The sequence below is a fragment of the Haliotis cracherodii genome, unplaced genomic scaffold (assembly GCF_022045235.1).
Source record: "Haliotis cracherodii isolate W230 unplaced genomic scaffold, xgHalCrac1.p SCAF_4, whole genome shotgun sequence".
Taxonomy (NCBI): Eukaryota; Metazoa; Mollusca; class Gastropoda; order Lepetellida; family Haliotidae; genus Haliotis; species Haliotis cracherodii.
Window position 1 is genome coordinate 31,032,843 of NW_027266297.1, and position 15,532 is coordinate 31,048,374.

General features: G+C 36.9%; 1 protein-coding gene across 18 annotated transcripts in view; it reads right to left on the reverse strand.

The window, feature by feature from the left end:
* Positions 1-15,532, reverse strand: part of LOC139480555 (microtubule-actin cross-linking factor 1-like) — a 275,708-nt gene that overhangs the window by 173,576 nt on the left and 86,600 nt on the right. For 15 of the 18 annotated variants that reach the window (XM_071263682.1, XM_071263691.1, XM_071263689.1 and 12 more), the window contains one exon: positions 2,369-2,416. The exons of 2 other annotated variants lie outside the window; for them this stretch is intronic. In XM_071263682.1, the coding sequence (XP_071119783.1) occupies positions 2,369-2,416 (48 nt within the window). The remainder of the gene's footprint in view (positions 1-2,368; positions 2,417-15,532) is intronic. One more of the 18 variants, XM_071263685.1, reaches the window with a different exon arrangement.

A 15,532-nucleotide genomic window follows, 5' to 3' on the forward strand; every position in this document is an offset into this window, starting at 1 on the left:
TTCTTGATTCTTTTTAAAATGTGTCATTGGAAAAAAGAATGTATTTTCTGCCTTTAAAATCCATTTCAGAAATTAATCATTGATCAAATTGCAAGGGAAACGCCATATAAATATCTGATAATTTTTCTTACAAAACTGCAAGTAAACAGGATCTGCCCAAAACTGGGATATACTTTCATCCAATTAATCCAGTTTGGATGAGCCAATAACCTTTCTCAAGTTTCTCCTCTGATAAGTTGTAACAATATTTATGATATAAGGGGGGTAACTCCCCACACATGACTGCTATCTGCTGGAGGTAAGAGCTGCGCAGCTGGTTGATTGTGAGATGAGGGGAATCCCTTCGGTGGGACTATCTTGCCGGGGCTTATCATCACGAAAATCGGGGCGGATAAAAGTGCCAGGCACTATAGCTATACAATTTACAGCAAACAGCTGTAGAAAAGAACCTAAAAACGTCATCTCTCTTTACGAGATATTAGATATTAAGAGTCAAAGAGCGAGCTTAAGTCATCTTCTTCCACTCAAGATCTACTTGAAAACTAGTTCTCAGAATAGAATGGTCTGTTAAAATATGCACATGACATTGGTTGATGAAAGTGTTCAATGGTGCACAGAGCCTTACCTTCATGCCTCAAAACATCAAACTTTACCAGTGCAAATACATCATAAATGGTTTGTGTTAAAGAACTTATCTTTACCAGCATACAGATTGTTTATCATTCTTCAAATCTCTATTACTTCTTTAAAAACACACACAAATATCATTTTTGAAACAGTTCATACTGAAAGACTTCATTACTCTGTGTGAACTGGGCCTGATGCCTATTTAAACAATACTTTTTTCACGGACTTGTCAGCTTAATGTGGAAGGAAAGTCCCAAGTTACACAGGCCATAGTAGACTTGCACATGTCTCTTAGGCAATAATTATTAGTCTAAATCATAAGTTCTAGATTAAGTAAATAATAAGAACAAGTTGTCCCTATAAGAGACTGGTGTGTACTGTCCACATATCTAGGCTCCTATTAGGAGGATAGAATTACGTAACATCCATGGACTAAGGCCACAGCTGTTTGTCACTTTGGTGAAACCCACGAGCACGAGTTCGGTGCTCACAAATCAAGTTCATAATCAGATTAAATACGAGATTCAAACCCATGACCAGCGGAACCTTGCACGGTAAGAGGATACAAACAATCAACTGCAGCACTAAGACCCCTGGGCTGCCACGCCCCATTTGCAACCTAAAACTGTGAATGCTTCTTTAATCATAGATATTTGGTGACTAAGACCTGATGATTTCACATATCATTGTTATCAACAACCCAGGTGCAGCCTAAAGCCTATGTACACAGTGTCATACCCACACACTATGATCACTGTATGAGAAATGTACAACTCTGACGACATACATGTCCGTATAACCTTATTTCACTCAGTGGTGAATAAATAATATATCTCATGTGCAAGAATAAACATAACACAAACTGTCACACAAACAATCACGATATTTCATCCAGATTAAGAGACCATTATAATATAATCTTTCATGAAATATTTTTTCCTAAATTTCAACTAAAGTATATTCAACCAAAGCTGTCAAACACACTGTCCTCAACTACACATGCCATATAGAAGCTATTCAATGTCCATGCTTAATCTACAAACAAAACTGATGAAGAACTATGTTCTCCAACCATGCATCTGCACAATTATCATGTCAATATCAGTGATGTGCCACTACACAATAAACGGTGAGATGAAGTGAAATAAGAAACTGTTTATCTGTTCCAAGTTAATTTTTTTATCAAAAATATAAAACTGTCCGAAACCGAACTCAACAAAGTTTATATAACAAGCTGCTCAGATCCAATTTCAAATGAAAGGTTTCATCACTTCTACACAGAATCTGTTTAAGTTAATGTAATTGTAATCAATTATTTATTGTCATATCTAAAAAAACATATGATTAATCAATTTTTTTCATTCTAAAGCCATAAGTATTAACAGACTGGAGAAAAAGATGAAATACTACACAAAGCCAAACATTTGTTCAAACAGTTGCAACAAAAATGTATAGAAACCATGTGACACAAATCAACCAATCATTTCAATGGATGGTCGTGTAACATCTGTCACTATCAACACAGCAATATCACAAAAAGACATTCAGAAATAAATAAAATGCACACAATTACTCTGAAACTAAACTTCACATAAGTACGAAAAGAAAAATCAACACATTTGGGCGAGTCTGAAAACATGAACTCCATGCGATCATGCACATGAAATGTACGACTACAGCTAGAGACATCTACACGAGGGAATGGATGAGTGTCAACTGCAGCATTCTCCAAACATGTTACCTGTGAAAACCTCCAATGCTGCATGTAATCAACAGGAAGAGGATACCACTGTCAGAAACAAACATCACAGTTGTCAACAATATTAAATATGAATACATCAATACAGTCTTCTCACAACAATAAACCATACTGAGACATAATAACTTCATGGACAGAAAGTCCTTTCTTTTCCGATAAAAGTCCACCCAAAATGAATCTACTGGCCATAATTGTTCCTTGGCATCATTTTTCGGAAGAACGTTTTCTTTTCATATGAGCTTGCGAACAGCTATGTAAACTTGCCCCAAAGAATTTTTCCAATAACCATGGGATTTCACCAAGGGTCTGTCATCTGATACTGGCATACCAATCAATTATCCCACTAAATATATGAAAAAAGTCAAATTCATCACATTTAAATAAGTATCTAAATACAGATGAGGATCAGATCAAGATAAGAGGATAGTATCATTGGTTCTAAGGCAGTGTGGTCTCTCTCTATAATGGGAGACAACTCTGTAAGGCTGTTTGCTCATTCCCCAGTACACTGGCCAACTTTACTTTACTTGCTGTGAATGGCTGGTGTATCATAGATGTGTTGAAACACTATTACATATGATTTTTCCTAAAATTCAATTCAGCCATTGCTGGAATAAGGGTCCTATTATCAACTGATAATTCTGGTATGTTTAGACATCCGTATCAGGTCCTGTCATGACCAAACAAGTATCTACGAACATAAATTATACATTTGGTCTATATATCATTGTCTTTTTATTCTATCCCTTATCACACACGTCAGCGTAATATATACATAGGTACATCACATCTTCCCCACTGATATGAACTGAGCCTCAAGCACAATGTTGCAAACAAATGTAAATAATTAGCAATGTCTACAGCAGCTAGAGCTCCTGGGGACGATTTGAAGTTTTGTAAGATTCTTCTTTTCCACTGACAGCAAAAGCTTTGGATGACAAAAATATCAACGATGTATTCGGCATCGACTAAAATGATGACATGAGAGCAGGTTTAATATTGCAAAACAGAAATAATACAATATTTAACACTGCCATCAATTTTAGTCACCAGGTACAATTAAAAGCAACAGAACCAGGCCTAGACAGAAATCTTTTATTTCCATGAAATGACCCAAATAAATATATATAAACCTAAAACAAGCTGTTATAACCATTTAGATTTACTGTTATTCGACATTTTGAAGTGAAATCCACAAACCAATTTTTTGAAACTGGTTTAATCATTGTACAGACACTGACAAGTTAGAGGTGTACGTGTCTCCCAATCCCGAGGGGGTAGGTGTTACAGTGCCTGGTGCATGGAGACTGTTATCATTGCACGTTGAACGAGGTGTACATGTCCCTGTGACTCATGCACGGCTTCATCTAGTCTGTTATCTCACATATCCTCGCCCATATCTCATACATCACACACCTTCTGTAAATATCAATGTCAGAATTGAATCTGTGTCAGGTTTATACACGTGCTGTGATGGGAATCCAAAGCAAGAGACTTTGTCTCTGAGTTTAAAATTCCAAATGCAACTTGGCAGTATGTCCCTTATTATAGACATGATCAATGGGAGTCTACATATTTATGTCAGGTATGTAATTTGTGGCTGCAACTCTTCCTGTTTATTGTTTGCATGTCCCTTCCAAACTTTCAAAGTAATTATAATCACACCAAAATAGTTAACATTTTATTATGTACATATTGGCACAAATTTTTCATGCACCTGTTCAAATATGGAAACTTTCAAAATTTAAACAATAGTTATCATTGTTAATAATTAAAAGTGAGTGAGAATGGTTTTATGTCGCTTTTAGTAATATTCCAGCAATATTCCAGCAATATCACAGTGGGATACACTAGAAACCCGGATCTAAGCCGTGAGGAGCGACGCTTTATAATAATTCAAAGCCATAAAACCTAGAAACATAATTAAGGCAAACTCGGATCAGAACCTATGATATAGGTTCCTGGCACACATAAGGGAGGCAACTCTGCACAGTTAATTCAGTGCCGCAGACAACAGAGCCACCCATGCCCCCACTAAATTAAATGACAGGTCCCTAAAATAGTTTGTTTGTTTGTTTGATTTTGATCCGATGCTACTTAAACCTCTGTAGACACTGATAACGCAAGTAGATTCAAGGATGCTTCATGTCCATCAGGGACAGTGGGAGATGGTACCTGGGACATGCAGCTTCGTTTATATCACTCCACATGTCAGAACACAGGCTTCTTGTCACCATCTCCATTAGCTAATTCTCTCTGATGACCTCAGCTTGTCTTAGTCATCAGTTCAAAGGGACAGAAAGAAGATAGTACATCTTAAGGCCTGGTCCACGACTATGGCTTAACATTAAATGTTTCAAACTGGTTTCAGATCTTAAGGGGATGAGGAATCATAAACATTGGTTCTGATCTAACCATAAGACAATACGATGTTGAAAATAATCAAATCCAAAACATTTTATAGCAAATCTGAATATTTGTTCTTCACTAAACTTTGAAGCACACTGAATTTTGGTTAACCAAGCAGTGCAGCAGTAAGTGAAAATGTCTGGTTTAACAAATTATCAGATTTATGAATCCTGAGTATGTAGTAATGATCCGTTGGCTATACAACATTCCCACAAGACCTTGGAAGGCGGGGGTTTCCATCCAGCAGATGAGACATGCCGGGTTTTTTCCCAGTATCTGTGAGATTCAGTACTAATGACATGAGAATTCAAGAGACAGAAACTGAATTCACTAGCCGTAACTGTCACGTAATGATCGACACATCTGCCTTGGTCTCAGCTGTGTTTTTTAATCCTGCAAGCTGGCAAAATCAATGATGAAATGTGTTGAATTAGCAGCAACCTATCCTGGTCGCTTTACCCACTTACAAGGTTACCTCCCTTGAAAAATTTCCCAGTTTGCCCCAGGCGTAGGGGCCTCTCCCACACTCGGCTGCAGAGTGGTCACCTGCCACGGCTAGACCAACATACAGTCTATCAAATCTTGAAGTACACAATCAGTTTTGTTGTTTTTTCGCCTTTCTAAATTCTAAAGCTAGATTTGTCTATTTTCATCATCTTGACTGGCTCATTATTCTGCAGTCAAGACTACTTCACCAGCCAACATATTTTTACTGTATTGTTACGGAACCTGACCTTCGATCTACAACGTCACTAGTTATGACAAACAAAGACTAACACATAGTCAATGAAAATAAAATAATTTTAACTTTTTTTCTTCAGAAGTTTTACAAGCACACTTGACTTGGTTTAGTTTGATATTGACAAAATCCCCACAACTGGCCAGTATATGACAAAATCAATGAAACATGCAGCACATACCATACAAGATCAGGCTGCCCAACTGATTACCTGACACGGCTGGATGCAACTATATTTTCTTTGCTTTTCTAGGCAGTCATTCAATAACAACTATATTTAGTTGTAATTCTACCATAACCTTGAAGAATGATTTATTCTGATTGGTTAAAAAGACGTATTCTGTTTCATACTGAAACCTATTTCAAACATACTCTGCGCTTAGTTCCAAATTGAAATAAGAGATATCTACTCTACAGAGGACTACAACAAATTTCAAAACAGTAGGTGAATATCCTGAATATTCCCCTGGGAAAAAATCAACATCTTCAAGTGGATCTTCAAGTGAAGCCTGCAATTAGAAAATAATTTTTGAAACAGAACACCATAAATTTCTTTTAATGGAGAATTATTGAAAAACGGTATGTATGTTGACTTCTAAACTGGTTTTCAAACATTTTGAGATCTCTCAGCTAGTATGATACAGATGAAGAATTTCTGAGTTTGTCCTCGGTTTGCTTCCTCAGCATATTTATTCCATCAATAATGTGAACCATTTTATCACCTAACAATATCTTCAAGAGTCATCCACCTTTAACTCCAGCATAGCCATAGAAACCTCACCGGGACACTGAGGCGTGTCAATATCACCATGTGTCTTGAGCATAAAAACTGACAACTAGGGTTAAGTCATTTTAATCACCTTTGTATCTATAGAATTCAGTACAAAACCAGCTCTTATATCCCGGGAGTGTCAGTTTCAACAAGACTCTCAGTGTATACTATGTATATATACCACAGCAATAAGATAGACTTCAATGGGCCACACGTGGTTTGATTATCCAGCTGTCATGCTTGATTACGTTGCATATCATGGATTGAAATGTACATTAATCGATCAGTCAACAGCATGTCTATTACAAACACACCCCATTATAACGTTATTGCAAGATCTTCAATGAATACATAACAGGATCCATGTATTACCCCAGCTGATAAATTCTCGTTTTGAAAACACTTAAGATGTAATAATCCTGTGTCAACCTCATAAAAGTGTTGGTAAAATAGAATATATTAACACAGTGTTAAACCAGATGTAGCATTCCCAGAGACAGTGTCGAGATAAACACAGCAGGTTACAGAATCATTGGTATGGAGTGATGTCGTTTTGTATATATATATAGATACTACTCAAATGAGTGAGTGAGTGAGTTTGGTTTAACTCCGCTTTTAACGCTATGCCAGTTACATCCCGGCGTGTCGGCTTAATGTTGGAGGAAAGCCAGAAGTGATGCAGGTCTCAGACATTTACCACTTCGGTCAAACCCATGAGTACGGGTATGGTGCTGACAAACCTACAAACATAATCGGGGGGAACCGGGATTCGAACCCACAATCATAGGTTTCTGGTGTGCCCAAGGGACGCAACTCTGCACAGCGAATCGCGGTGCCTTAGACAACTGGGCCACCCGTGCCCCCTACTCAAATGAAGTTAAAGAACATCTTTTGAGTAGTATATATAATCTCATCACTAATTGCCGGGACTGTAGGTTTCTCAGTATTGATGACAGAACTGAATGCAAATTTGTAACATCAAGTGTTAAAAGAAATTACCACACTGGAATAAGATAGCTCATGGACACTAGGGCAGATGATAAGAAGAATCAGCCATTTATAATCAATAAAAAATAATCTGCTGATAATGTGGAAGTATTTGTAAAATTTGTCAATATCCGTTTAGTTCCAGATCATTTTTCACTGTTCAAAGATTAGTCAGAAAATACAGGTATTGCTTCCATGTTTTTCAAAGTGTATAAAAAAGTCTATCTGAATGTCATGACAACCATCACGTAGTCAGAACACTTTTAGGCAAGACAATGAAATATGAACTAAAAGACAAACAACAAAAATAAATAAAGTATCTTCATCAATCAACTACATCTGATAACCAAAAGTTTAAAATATTGAACTTCTAAAACCAAAACAGAAAATGAGTAATTTTTTCCCACAATATAATGAAAAACATGACAGGAGAGACAAAGCCTATGGTTGGTATGAGGCTGTAGGAGTCTGAGTACTATTACCACATATCTGGCACTGCATGGGAATGCCTTATCTAATCAACATGGGATAACATTACCAGTAGCCTGTAGTTCTCCACTCCAGGAACCTCCGTGAGTTTGTTTCCCACAAGTTTATTAGCCTTATTTCATGGAGCGCCATATGCTTCACAAGAGACCAAATAGGCTCAGTTCATAACCTGGCAATGGGCTGATGAGTCTGTGACCAGGGACGATGGAATGATGGCCTGGATGATATTACAGGCTTACATTTTTGTCAATTTCTTTCTGATTGAAAATTTAAATGTTATAAACGAAGTCGGATTGTTAATCATTGCTCCTAATAAGATACTTTCAAAACTTCATTATTTTCAGATCCATGAAGATCCAGGTTTGAAAAGGTCTTCAGCAACCCATGCTTGCCATTAAAAGTGAGTATGCTTGTCGATAGAGGCAACTTACAGGATCTGGTGGCCAGGCTTGCTAACTTGGTTGATGCATGTCATCAAATCCCAACTGCATTGATCAATGTTGATGACATTAATCACTGGATTGTCTGGACCAGACTTTATTTACAGACCACTATCATTGCTGAGTGTGGCATTAAACAACAAACAAAATTATTTTCATCATCTTCACTGTTTGAACATCAACATGATATGAGCATCATCGTCAACACAATCTTACTAACATCATAATCATAATCATCATAATCATCATTGCCATCTCAATAACATCAACAAACCCATTAACTCATTCATAGCATCAGCAGCAACATCACCACCATTTTAATCAACATCATCTCGTTAACATTATCACCATCATCAACATCAAGTAGATACAATATATGGATAAATTATTTACAGTAAAGGTGACGTTCCATTATAGATCCTTCAAGCAAGGCTTGAGGTATAAGGTTTTAGGTATAAGGATCTATACCGAAACGTCACCTTTACAGTAAATACTTAAGTTGTTGTCCATAAATCATCCTTCAACTTCTAAGTAATGCCTTTAAAACAATTCATGAACAAGATCTCCATAACATCATCATCATTTTTGCCATCTCTTTACAATAATGACATCACCATCTTCATAATTGCCATCTCTTTACAATTATCACCACCATAACTGTGTTAGTGAGATTTTATTGTTTCAACAAGTTACAATTTCAGCAGTCCACTTAAAACTGTAACAATGACAATAACATCTGACCTAAACAAATTCATCAATTATTAAACAGGTAGTATATAACAGTATATTATTCCACGTGTTTTAAGGGATTTCCAAGACACAGCTTTCCCCCATCCAGTGCTCCACGCAGTGACACAGGATAGCCAAGTCAAACAAATCACCTGTCACTCAGGAGTAACCCCACCCCCAAACTGCCGGTGAGGACAAACATCCCACCCACACAGGCACCGAGCACTCTGTGTATGTAACTGATACGCCAACACCTACAAATTACCTTTTTCTCCCACTACTAATATACAGGGAGTCAATAAATGTCTCCGTCTCAGGCATCCCTCTCCAATATCTACCACAAATGTTCACCACAGAAGATCAATGTCAGTTATGTCCCTGTAGAACGCCTCAACACAGACATCCATCTCAACCCATTTTTCCTCTAAAAGTACTGTAGTGAGTGACTGAGTTAGTATGGTTTTACGCCGCTTTTAGCAATATTCCAGCAATATCACGGCGTAGGACACCATAAATGGGCTTCACACATTGTACCCATGTCGGGAATCGAACCCGGGTCTTCGGCGTGACGAGCGAACGCTTTAACCACTAGGCTACCCGACAGCCCCTAAAAGTACTGTAATATTGTTGTGAGCAATGTCTATGTTATATCTGAAGATGCATTTTGAGAATTAAACTAACAACGAAAGCCTTAAAGAAATGACAGGTCTTAAATTTGCCTTATGAATAAATGTCTGTTATATGCATATCAATCAGAAGTCAATTAAAAAAGTGTTGTTGTTTTTTAAATTAAACACAAACTGAAACTATTTAATAGAAATCAAAGAGTTATCAGCTTGAAAGTCAATGTGTACAGATAGGAGCAAGTCTCTCCCCCAATCACACGAGGACTAAATCTACCAGTACACCTCGATGAGTCATATCCCAGCTTGTCAACTTCATGAGGGAAGAAAGCCCAAGGTGACAGACAGTTGTGAAAGCCAGGAGCACAGGTATGGTACTGACAGATCAAGGATCATTATCAGTGGAAAATTGAGATTCAAACATCCTAACAGCAGAACATCACAAGGGGGACAACTCAGCACAACAATTGCTGAGCCACAGACCACTGGGGTTCCACAGGGACTAGACTGAAAAAACATATTTCATCAAAGAAATTATTTATTAATTTACTTATCATATTTGAAGAGGTGACTTCAGATTTTGAAAGTAATCCCCACTAAGGCATGGAAGAAGCTACTAGCTAACATTGTGGTTTACGATTGTGGTTTACGACGAGTGTAGATATCTGACTTCAAACCCTTGCTGTGTGTGCAGGTCACAACCCCTTACATTGATTTCCACTGCAAGTAAACCCAAGTTGAATTTTTATGCTGAACAAATATCTGATAAATCCAAACTCAAACAGCCTTGTCACAACCTTTACATCATGGTACTGAGAAAGAAACCACATCAACATGGGACTTGAGTTGAAAGTTCGGTTGAAGTAAATGTAGATGTGTAGACAGAGTCGTGCAGGGAAGAATGGAGAACAGCTCTCTGATGTGTTAATTGCAGAGATCTAACAGATCTTTTTGATTTCAAAGTTTGAATACAAAGTACTTGGGTGAAATGTGGTTAAACGTAACATGCATGAATGCACGCATGTCAGTCTGCATGTACTTGTCCATATTTATTCTGTTTAATAGTGCTAGCCTCCAGAGAAACCATGTCACAGTCCTTGTTTTATACCCTCAAAGCCAAATCTTTTATAAGGCAATAAATTTCTCAGCTTTTAAAAAACATACTACAGTGGACAATAGCTACATAGATTCACATTTACTTATCATCTAGACTGGGTGTGATTAAAAGCAGATCTTCAAGTTATCATGCTGACTAAAGACAGGTCTGTTCCTGCCTGAATGGCGTATCTTCAGAACATGGTCACGTGACTTCCTCTCTTCCTTCACCCTTTTAGGCTTAAAACAATAAAAGAATTGGTTCTCAGGCAATGGTTTTTGAAAATATAGTGTGGGCAGGCGGTGTCTTTTTTTTCTTTTTTGGGTGTGTGTGGGGTTGTTCAAACTAGTATGTAACCAAATAAACAGTTGTGTACAATCAACCTGGGAAAGGACCTCCCTACATTAATGTATTCCTTGACGAGTAAAAATCTGGAATAGTGTATTTGACTGGCGTTGGACTTGAAATATTTATGGATTTAAAAAATTGTTTTTAAAAAAATGGAAATAAAAACAAAAAGTGCGGAGGACTTTATGATGCAGGCTTTTTTTAGCCTAACATGACTCCATTACAGGGAAGTCTACAAAAACATGGCTGAATTGGAATGTGTAACAGTTGTTCAATACTCACAAGATTAACAATCAATTATGAGGCTAGTATTTTGGAACATTATTTATTTCTCAGTCCTAACTTGCTTTACAAAACTTTGAAGTGTTTGCAGATGGATATATTTGTGTCAGCACCCTTTCACGGTGCTAGATGCTATCACCAAATCTATATCCAAACCTTTTTCAAACACAATGATATATCCACCATTAATTCGAATGACTATTGCACCATAATAGCAGCACCACACTAAAGAGTTAGCAATGGGTTTGATCGCAATGTTGATTACAAAATGTTCACATGCAAACGGTTAAAGCAATCGATCAGACTCTATCGGGGATATTTAGACAATTGTATTGAGGTATTGTGGATTGCATTACGGGAAAATTATTAACATGAGATTCACCTCCAGCAGACAGAACAACTAAAAGATACACCTAATAAGCTCCAGTAGGGTTGTGTTGGGTGGCTTTGCTGGAGACAAATGCCATTTGGATATTTTCATGGTTTGAGCAACTTATGACAGGACATTCTTCAATGACCTGACCAAAATTGAAAAATATCTTTACAACATTTTGGAGAACAATCAGTCAGTGTTCCAGAAAATGAACCAATCAGAACCCACGGACAAAACAGCTCACTAGTTCATAACACTTATAAACTACCCATGCTTTTTATGTTTTAACTTATTTCTTAGACAGGCTGCTATTCAGTCGGGGTGGTGGTTCCGTGAAATGAAAAATAAAAAATGTTCGGCCTAAGTGAAGATAGGTTGAGTGGAGTAACTCTCCAAAATTTGCACCTTTGTGGTAACTTTGGTATTAAAACCAGCACATAACACGTTTTACTGTAAGGTTCTACAACTGTGCCATCAATGACCTTGTCCTTATCCACCTGAAACTTATACCCTCACCAACTTGTCAATTCCATATTAATCACATGCAATAACCTCTGACATACATCATGTAGAGATCACAGCACCTGTCGCAAGGACAGACACATATCGACTTCGTTGTTTCACACATGCATGTATATGAAAAAAAAAGACAAAAGTCTGTTCTCTTGAATTGATTTGAATAAGAAACCACTGAGGCATCCTTTTGAAGCACGACAATGTTTAGAATGAAAATATCTGTGGAATGATGCCGTACAACATTTACTTCACAATTTAACTCAGGGCTTCATTGTTATTCTTAAATCAACCAGTCTTTGCAGTCATTTTCTCTGAAAGCAATCCAAATACATTACAATCAAAGTATGCATGGCAGAATATAATTGATGCTGATTTCATATTTGAGTGATATTGAATATCAACATAGAGGTGTGGCTCTTATTCCCTTATAAAACAATTTACATCAAATAGAAACTAATTTCAACATCTAAAAATAATTATATAGCCTATTTATCTTAATTCCATAGTCTAGTTTTTGTAATAATGAATAAAATTATTTATGACATGTTTATTAACCAATTTAGTCCTATCTGGAAAGCAGATGTCTGCATTTTGTTTCTTTCAACCTCAAAAGAGCAAATGTGTAATACAAGCAGTCTATGTGTATATAACATGTCAATTGCAAATGTTTATCTCAAACTTAATCCATATTTACTCCATAACCCATCTTACATTATCTGACATGAAGTATCATTTATCTCCCCTTAAGATGGTATTAACCCTAATTTATAACAATATATAACACAGTGACAGTCGCAGATGGTGTATAAATTGTATATAGACCACACCACATTAGGCCTACATCATCCTTCTTTGCTGTCAATTTCACAGACATGTGGCACTTAATGTAATGTACATGCTATATACGATATATTTCATGCAGGAGGAAAGCATCTCATCCATTCGGACATCCCATATTCAACGAAGTAATTACATCTGGAAGAATTTGGTTTCTTTTCCCTGTGCTTCACAATGAGCTAGTGCAGCACTGTGCTTTTCAATTAGGAACAGAAGCCTTGAAACGAACTTTGAAGGTCAATGTAACCTGTATCAGCTTTCCTACACCATTTAGACTGCCATATTGTGTCTCAATTATATATATTTACTTGATGACTCAACATAATTACAGCCATATTACTAAAAACAAAAAGTCTGGAATCATTAAAAAAGTATGTTTTCTGTTTAAAATTGAAGAGTTCTGTAGCCCAGTGTTTAATGTGTTTCTCTAATCACATTAAAGGCCAGGGTACAAATCCAACAAAATCTCTGATGTCTATTTTCGGTATTTTACCATAAACTTACTACAAGATTGATTAACTTGTCAAACCTCTTCACTCTCAATCTCCTAAATCAATTCAACAACTGATTAACTGCAAACTGATTCCTATAGTTTCAAACTCTATTCTCTCTTCGTTCATCCCTTTTAAACATATTTCCTAATCTCATGATGCACAAAGCAATACTAAACCTCAAATAATTTGACTCATTAAAACTTGGGTGCATTAACAACAGGGTTGTTCAATTAACAACACCTCCATATGCAATCATCACTTAATCATTGTTACACAAGACAGTCCCTATCAAAATCCACCTGCCTCCATCCCTGAAATGTATCCCTAGTTAATAGCAACCTTCTGTGTTATACCGACATGTCAGTGACATTATTTATCTAGGTGGCTCGCAATATACGAGTACAAAGGGGAGAATGAGGCTTGGGAATCTGGGATATGTAGGCGGCATTCCAGCTACATGGGCAACAGCCTAATTCTCCTTGATACCTACAACAATGTAGGCGGGGAAATATACAGGTTTATCCCCCTGGGAGACATGAAATGATTGCCATCTTCTTGGTGGATATGAAATGTATATATGTCACTGTACATCACTGTAGCTAATAAAATGATATCAATTTAGTCTGGATTGTAGGACCAGATTATGTAGTCTGGAAATAATTTGGAGGATCAATAAGGATGAATTTCACTCCCGAAGGATATATATTGCTGTACGAAAACCTTTCCATAAGAGCCATTTCTGATACTGAAAGCCTTAACATATGTAAGTTTTCATTTCTTATTGCTTATTTTTTATGTGAGTGAGTGAGTGAGAGAGTGAGAGAGTGAGTTGGGTTTAATGCCGCTTTTAACAGTTATATCGCAGCGTGTAAGCTTAATGTGGGAGGAAAGCCTGAAGTAGTGCAGTCTCAGATGTGAGCGAGTCAATATTTAACGTCACATCAGCAGTATTTCAGCCATATTGTGACGATGTCTCAGACGTTTACCACTTCAGTGAAACCTATGAGCACGGGTATGGTGCTGACAAACCTAGAAACATAATTGGAGCAAACCGGGATTCGAACTCACAATCATAGGTTTCTGACGTGCCCAAGGGACGCAACTCTGAACAACGAATCGCAGTGCCTTAGATGACTGGGCCACCCGTGACCCCTATTTTTTAAGACTAAGAGACATATATATATGAACATAAAAAGAATGTGAAAAAGGGTCCATAGTCATAGAAATAAATGCTCTTGTGCCTAAGATGGAATAGTTTCCTGCTCACGATAGTCATGTCAAAAGTAATTAAATGATGGAAATCTCCATCAGAGGCAAACAATAAATGTCTTCATGCCTAATATTTCATTTTGGAATTTAAGTCATAAATTGTGGTAAACAAAAAGTAGAACAAAGATTCAATTCCTATTCACACATGTTGTAAACAAGATATTAAGTACAATTACTGACCCAATACAGTTGAAGTTATTACTGTAATTAACACCCAGGGTTCCAGTAGTTAGATCTGCCATATGAAGATAGAACAAATTTGATTGATTGATACAGACATTGGCATCTATTCTATATACCAACCGGAAGAATTTGTTTAGTCTGTCATCAATATTATGATCAAAAAGGAAATTATGATCCCCCACCTGCAATGATCTATCAGCAAATTATGAAAAACTCTAAAATATAAAATTCAATACCATCACAATCCAGTTGACATAAGTTCTTGCCAGATATCAATATGTTTATAATAACTCAATAATTACCATTATCATCATGCATAGAATAACGTCAATGTCCAATGCATACTGAAATTTATTACATCCGATATCACCTACAGATGTAACTGTAAACCACTGATAAATCTATATAATCCATCCTACGCGGCACAGAAAACAATGATATGCATTTCATTATTCCTCAATTGACCCCATGCAATATGCTCCACACTCTAATGGTAATAACTAACGTCTAGGTCACCGCGACCTGGAACTATGAAGGCAGAGGTTTATTGCCAGAATGGA